The sequence below is a fragment of the Odocoileus virginianus genome, chromosome 6 (genome assembly GCF_023699985.2).
Source record: "Odocoileus virginianus isolate 20LAN1187 ecotype Illinois chromosome 6, Ovbor_1.2, whole genome shotgun sequence".
Taxonomy (NCBI): domain Eukaryota; kingdom Metazoa; phylum Chordata; class Mammalia; order Artiodactyla; family Cervidae; genus Odocoileus; species Odocoileus virginianus.
In genome coordinates this window covers 29,236,518-29,244,534 of record NC_069679.1, presented here as the reverse complement: position 1 = coordinate 29,244,534, position 8,017 = coordinate 29,236,518, and the positions used below count along the sequence as shown (strand labels likewise).

The following is an 8,017-nucleotide window of genomic DNA, read 5'->3' as shown; positions in this document are numbered from 1 at the left end:
AGCTCCAATACTTCAGCTACCTGATGCGAAGAACTGACTCACTGGAAAAGACCCTTATGCTGGCAAAGATTGAAGGTAGGAGGAGAAGGGAGCATCAAAGGATGAGATGGTTGGATGACATCACCAACTCAAAGGACATAAGTTTGAGCAGACTCTGGGAGATAGTGAAGAATCGGAAGCCTGGCATGCTGCAGTTCATGGGGTCTCAGTGAGGCACACAGGACTTAGTGACTGAGCAAGAACAACACTGCCAACCAGAAAATTTGCCCAAGCTGCAGAGGTTTTATAGAGACCCATTATACAGCCATGATTGATTGATTGATTGCTAAAGGTTGCTGTAAGTCTCTAAGATAACTGATACCTACATCACATTACTGGTCTTCCTGGCATGGTCAGCCCTCACTCTAAATCACATTGTCAGACCAGCCAATATGACCAAAGTCCTTAGGCAAAAAAAGACACTAGAAATTACCTCCCAGAAACTTTGTGAAGTGAAAATCGCTCAGTCGTGTTCGACTCTTTGTGACTCCATGAACTATACAGTCCATGGAATTCTCCAGGCCAGAATACTGGAGTGGGTAACCTTTCCCTTCTCCAGGGGATCTTCCCAACCCAGGAATCGAACCCAGGTCTCCCACATTGCAGGCAGACTCTTTTACCAGCTGAGCCACAGGGGAAGCCCAAAAGCTTTCAGTTCAGTTCAGCTCAGTCACTGAGTCGTGTCCGACTCTTTGCAACCCCATGGACCGCAGCACGCCAGGCTTCCCTGTCCATCACCAACTCCCGGAGCTTGCTCAAACTCATGTCCATCGAGTTGGTGATGCTATCCAACAACCTCATCCTCTGTCATCTCCTTCTCCTGCCTTCATTCTTTTCCAGTATCAAAGTCTTTCAAATGATTCAGTTCTTTGCATCAGGTGGCCAAAGTATTGGAGTTTCAGCTTCAGCATCAGACCTTCCAATGACTATTCAGGAGTGATTTCCTTTAGAACTGACTAGTTGGATCTCCTTGCATTCCAAGGGACTCTCAAGAGTCTTCTCCAATACCACAGTTCAAAAGTATTAATTCTTCAGCACTCAGCTTTCTTTATAGTCCAACTTTCACATGTATACATGACTACTGGAAAAACAATAGCTTTGACTAGACGGACCTTTGCTGGCAAAGTAATGTCTCTGTTTTTTAATATGCTGTCTAGGTTGGTCATAGCTTTTCTTCCAAGGAGCAAGTGTCTTTTAATGTCATGGCTGCAGTCACCATCTGCAGTGATTTTGAAACTCAAGAAAATACAGAAAATTGGGCAGGGCCAAATTCTTTACATAGGGATTAAGCAGGTATTTGTTTACCTGTATACCAATTAGCATGGCAATTTATCTCTCATCTACTTCTTAATGTTTGCTGCCCTGGGGAAGAAACCAAAATATGAATGGATTAAAATGTTTGACAGGTGAGGCAAAGCTTTTTAAAAAGCCTTCCAAAGTCTGTACTTTATCAATTGGAATACTTATTTTGTAATTAAAGAATGCTTACATCTAATGCTAAGGATGCTTGTTCACTTTCATAAAGAAAATGTTCTGTTCAGAGGATAAAGATTCATTCAACTTGAAATACAATTGGGCATCATGATATGTCATTATGTAATCTCAATATTTAACTAAACATTTGCATCAAGCAAGTCTGTAAACCTAGTAAACCACATAAAACTTCATATTAATACTATTGGCAAGAAACTTGGGCATCAGGGATAAAATAACATTCCTCCCAGCATTTTGCCTTTTAAAATAAATGAACAAAGACTTGGATCTAAAGGAGAGAAAGTCCAGGCACTAAATATGTGAGAGGACAAGCTTCATACACAGCACCCTGATCCTAGAACTGTGTTTCTGAAATTTTCAGGCTGAACTAAACCATTTAATGAGCAGGGCCCTATGAGGCATTCCCAGGACATACCCTTCCCCCACATCCTCTGCTTTAACTTCTCTCTGAAGTACACAGACAATAGTGTCTAATGCACATTTCCTGAGTTGTTTTACAGAGGCCAAACTCCTCACCAAATGAAAGAAATTAACTACTTGATGACCAGGAACACAGGGCCCCCAGGCCCACTGAAGCCCAAGGATTGATAAAGTTAAGCCTTATGATACCCCCCCGTTACCAACAACCAATCAGTGAATTGTGTAAGAGTTGCTCACTGTACCCAGGTACTCCCCTGCCTCACTTTGCCCTGAAAATGTAAGGAGCATTTGAGCTAAAATCCATCAGGGAGTTTGGAATTTTTGAGCATCACCAGTCCTAGACTCCTGGTATGGCACCTTACAACACTGTACTTTGCTTCACACAACATGGAGTCAATAGACTAGCATTACTACACACCAGAAAGCAGATCCAAGTTTTGGTTTGGTAGCATTAAAAGAGAAGGACTTTTAAATGTATAAGTAGCTTATTTATGTTGAGTCAATTAATCTTTAGTAGGAAAGAGAAAGTGAAAGTTGCTCGGTCATGTCAGACTCTTTGTTCTCCCATGGACTATACAGTCCATGGAATTCTCCAGGCCAGAATACTGGAGTGGGTAGACTTCCCTTCTCCAGGGGATCTTCCCAACCCAGGGATTGAACCCTGGTCTCTTGTATTGCAGGCGGATTCTTTACCAGCTGAGCCACAAGCAAAGTCCCATCTTTAGTATAGTATTTTTATTTTTATGCTTTTCTATAACATTATGATGATTATATATTATAAATTATATCTTTGTTACAGCATTACTTAAATATTTATAATTATAAAACTACACATTAACTAATTAACATATAAAACTGATTAATGGCTTATAAATTCTGTACAAGGATGAAACATGAGCAAGTAAAGCTTACAAACTAAAATCAAATTCTAATAAGCATATTTATGCATTACTTCTTCCTGATTTATTCCTCATATACTTTTTCCCCAGTTTTATGGAGCAATGTAAAAAAAAAAAAAAATCATTCACTGGAGAATTCATCCTATACCACAAAAGCATAAAGGTTAAGTATATACTCAGTTCCTAGATCCAAAATAAAAAACAGATTCCCAAAAGGAGAATAATCAAAATGTATAAAATATCAGTCAAAAAAGAAAATTCACCAGACCCCTGGGACTAAAACAGTTAAAATGACTGTTTCTATTCAGAGAATGTACATTTCTCAAATAGATAAGACCATTGTCAATCAGGCGCATGAGACACCGGCTAAGTGGGACCACCCCTTAGCCATGACAATAGACAAAATTGACTCACTTTGAAGAGAAGGCCAGCATAACCATGACTCTTTTACATTCACTACTCACCTCCAGGAAAATGCAGTCAAGTTGCTCATCTAGGCTCTCAAAAATATTGAGATTACAGCTCCCATGGTGAAGTTACTAAAAAAACACAGATGAAAATGGCTGTTCATCATCAGTGGAGGCTTCACACTTCATTGAGAGCCCAAGTGGGAACATGCTCTCTGAATCACAGTATATTGTCAAACACCAAGTGATAGAACACTACTTAATGACTCAGTGATCAACAATGCAGGCGGTCCCAGCAGCAGGAAAAGGCATCCGGGGTGCACGTCAGTCAATACATTAGACTCCAGTGCATATTCTTCTTTGAGAACAAAATCAGGTTTAGCTCTTTGTGAAATGTTTGAACTGTGAAATCAAAGAAGGGAAGGAAGTACTGCACTGAATTGATACACAGAACTGTTCTTTTCCAGGCTTTGCATGAAGGCAGAGGATACTGGGAATTTGATTGTATTTTTAATACTATACAGTGCTAATTCTAAGTACATAAAGGCTGCCTTAATGAATAATACATAATCAGTAAGTACAAAATAGTGCAGATTTCTTCTATGGGAATTATGGAACAGGAGTGTGAAACCATGGCGGAAAGACTTCACAGCCTGAATCATTGTCTAAACACGTTTCCCTGCCTGCTTTTTAAGGGCTCCAAGAAAATGATCTCTCCCTACCCATGCCAAAATGCATTATTCTAACATGATTATTAGCTTTAGTCAAATTTGTTTTTTCTATTTTTCTTGGGTATGCACAGCACAACGGTAGCGTGCTAGAGCCAGCTAACCACCGACACACAAGAGCTTACTGTGTGTCTCTTGCCATTTCACGTTCATTAATATCACAGTGGTGGCTGAAATAATAATGGAGAATCTACACTAGAGATATCAACACGCACTACAAGTTGGGGGCCCCTCACCCCACTCCCCAAGGGGCAGGTTGTTAAGCCTTGACCAACACAGCTGTCCCTCAGAAGTGCTGGGTACTGATTCAAAAACTGTACTATGGGTCACACAATTTGTCAAAAATAGGGAGCAAAACCAATGACCTAATTGGATTTCTTGTTCTCCTAGATCTAATCAGTCTTATGCAGTTGCCATGCCCCTTTCTCACCTTATTCCTTACTTCGCTTTCATATATTCTAATTATTCCTTAAGACATCTCTATTTTATATGACACTAGTGTCTCCCTTTGCTAAATTTTTATTGCAATTACCAAAGTAATACATTTTATAAATGAGATCTAAATTATTTCCCATGTATTTCTTCTTTGCTATATTTCAGGTTATTTCAAAGCAGATAAGTTTTAAACTTTGTTGCAAGATTTGCTTAGCATGAAGCACATTGTGGGTACTAGGAGTTGGGAGACAGAGGAACACTCAAAACTTTGGAACTGATTGACGGGAATGCTTCTAACATTTAAGTAGAAAAATGTAGCTCAGACATTTTCCACAGGCTCCCCTCTAATGTCTGTAGGACTACGATGAAAAGAGTCTAAACAGAGAACCCCAGTCTGGCTCTCCCCTTCACTTCCCACCCTCTGACTCCAGCCTACAACTGTAAGGGGGCCCATGCTTAAATGTGGTAGGGTGAGCAACTCCCTCATTTTGCCTTGGATTGAGGGGTCTGGGGGGATGCAGGGCTTCAAAACTGGTACAGTCCCAGGCAAACGGTGATTGGTCATCTTTTGGATTAAGGAAAGAGAGTTATGTAAGCAAGCACAGATAGTCACACATCTGCTGGTCAGAGATTTCTATGGTTTTGAAACCACAAAGCATGACCTAGACAGGTGATGGTGAGTGTGTGATAGCACATGAACTGCAGCTGGGTATCTTCCTTTGACCTCACATATTCATCTCTTCCTGAACTATGATATATTCTGGGCATGTAGTAGCAAAAAAAGATACAAATATGTTTTTAAAGTGAAAGATATTACAAACATATTCCAGTTAAATTCACTTATTTTCTTCAGTGCTGAAAAGCCTTCCTTCCTGACTTCCCTGCATCCATTTTTTTGGCCCCTTACAGTCTATCGTACGTGTGTGCTCTATTGCTCAGTCGTGTCCATCTCTTTGCAACCCCATGGACTGTAACCCGTCAGGCCCCTTGGTCTATTGGATTTTTCAGGCAATAATAATGGAGTGGGTTGCCATTTAATCCTCAATGGGATCTTCCCAACCCAGGGATGGAATCTGCATCTCCTGCGACTCCTGCACTGGCAAGCTGACTCTTTACTACCGATCCACTTGGGAAGCCCCCACTCTATTGACTATATAGTAAATATCAAGTGACAAAACCTGTGTAAAGCTAACTCTGTTCTCAAACAGAAGAGTAGGATCACTAACTTGTTAAAAATGGCCATTGTGACATGAAAGCTGCCCCTCCTCCCCACCCCCCTATCCCCACCGCCGCTCCTACTGGACTGACTCATTGGAAAAGACCCTGATGCTGGGAAAGATTGAAGGCAGGAGAAGAAGGGGCTGACAGAGGATGAGATGGTTGGATGGCATCACTGACTTAATGGACATGAATTTGAGTAAACTCAGGGAGTTGGTGAGGGACAGGGAGGCCTGGTGTGCTGCAGTCCACGGGGTCGCAAGGACTCAGACACGATGGAACAACTGAACTAACTGACTGACTATTTGTAAATTCTCTCCCTTTCATTTCCCTATTTCCCCACACTCTGATCCTGATCATATTATTTTTTATAAAATCTAATAATAGAAGAAAGCAAACTATGAAGCTCATTCTCAGTAAGGTGTAAAACATTAACAAAGAATAAATAGTTACGCTTTTTGTTGTTGTTGTTTGTGGCCTCGCCTCCTGGCTTGTGGGATCTTAGCTCCCTAACCAGGGACAGAACATAGACCCTACAGTGAAAGTGCCAAGTCCTAACAACTGGATCACGGAGGAATTCCCAACAGTTACTTTTTATACAGTTCCCAGAAGCTGCAACATTTGAAAATGCAAACAGCCTTAAAGTTTAAAAGTTTAGTTGGTATTCCAATATTATGGATGACATTTTGACAATAAAATCATTCCACATGGCCAAATAAATAAAACCAAACTCATGTTTCTAAAGCAATTATCAAGCAACGTGTACAACAGATAACTTCTCTCTCTCTCTTTCGTCCCTCTATTTTCATCTCTTCCTGAAGCTCATCAGGGAGCTTATACCAAGAAACCACTTTATCCATGAAGGTGAGCACATACTCTGAGAAACAGCAATTGATCTACAATCACTGATGGGGATGTGAACTCTGGCATTATTTGAACAAACCAGACACAAGGTATGTTTACTAGGTAGAGAGCCCTTCCTCATTCAAATTCTGGGAAAGTACATCTTTTATACCTATGACAAACCTTATGGCAAACATTCTAGGCTCAAGATGAACAGGTGGAAGGAAACAGCCTTATGGGGCCGCTGCTGGAAGGTCCACTGCTTCACCAGGATGCCCGCATGTCAATATATTCAGCAGCCTCTCGGTCCTGCTGTTTTCAAATCTCCCACACGCATGCGTAGAGTATATCTGCATCTATGGTGGGGATGTCGTGAAAGAGAGTCTTCAAGTCCTCTATGGTTCCCGCACCTAGATGGGCAATGTACATATAGCGCATGCGCAGGCGTGAGCGCGAGCGCTTCTTTCACTACTACCCGCCTCAGAGATTCTTCCTGTTGTCATGGGCCGCCGCCCTGCCCGTTGTTACCGGTACTGCAAGAATAAGCCTTACCCAAAGTCTCGCTTCTGCCGAGGTGTCCCCGATGCCAAGATCCGCATCTTTGACCTGGGTCGGAAGAAGGCCAAAGTGGATGAGTTCCCACTCTGTGGCCACATGGTGTCTGGTGAATACGAGCAGCTCTCTTCTGAAGCCCTGGAGGCCGCCCGAATTTGTGCCAACAAGTACATGGTGAAAAGTTGTGGCAAAGATGGCTTTCACATCCGAGTGCGACTCCATCCATTCCATGTCATCCGCATCAACAAGATGTTGTCCTGTGCTGGCGCTGACAGGCTTCAGACAGGTATGCGAGGTGCCTTTGGAAAGCCCCAGGGTACGGTGGCCCGAGTCCACATTGGTCAAGTCATCATGTCCATCCGCACCAAGCTTCAGAACAAGGAACATGTGATTGAAGCTTTACGCAGGGCCAAGTTCAAGTTCCCAGGACGCCAGAAGATTCATATCTCCAAGAAATGGGGCTTTACCAAGTTTAATGCTGATGAATTTGAAGACGAAGTAGCTAAGAAGCGCCTCATTCCCGATGGGTGCGGAGTCAAATATGTCCCCAACCGTGGCCCTTTGGACAAGTGGCGAGCTCTGCACTCCTGAAGTGTTTGACAACACTGCCAGCTTTGCCCATGCTGGTCTGAATTTTGCTCACCAATAAATTGTATTTACTGGCAAAAAGTAATTATTAATTTTTTAATATTTTAAGCGTTTAAAAAATATCCAATTTTTAAGACATAGGCTACTAGAGAAATAATTTTCCTATTAAAATTATCAGAAAGAATTTTAATAACAAATGATAATTTCCTTTTAAGTGAAATGATTTGTATGCCATTCATAGGGAAAGCTTTTAACCTAGAGAGCTTAGGGAAATATGTAAGAAATTTTGTTTCTAGAGAAGTCATAAATTACACAGTTATCATTACCTTGAATAAAAAAGTAGGGAAGAATCTGAGATTTACAGAAAAGAATTACTGTTATAGAAAATAAT

The 8,017-nt window shown here is 41.4% G+C and overlaps 1 protein-coding gene across 1 annotated transcript; it reads left to right on the top strand.

The window, feature by feature from the left end:
* Nucleotides 1-6,920: 6,920 nt before the first annotated feature.
* RPL10L (ribosomal protein L10 like) lies at nucleotides 6,921-7,711 on the top strand. Its single transcript, XM_020907968.2, has one exon. The coding sequence runs from the start codon at nucleotides 6,985-6,987 to the stop codon at nucleotides 7,627-7,629; it is 645 nt and encodes a 214-aa protein (XP_020763627.2). The 5' UTR covers nucleotides 6,921-6,984; the 3' UTR covers nucleotides 7,630-7,711.
* The last annotated feature ends 306 nt before the right edge of the window (nucleotides 7,712-8,017 follow it).

What these genes read in the sequence shown, in the direction of transcription:
- RPL10L (XM_020907968.2), top strand. Translation starts at nt 6,985, where the DNA reads ATGGGCCGCCGCCCTGCCCGTTGTTACCGGTACTGCAAGAATAAGCCT.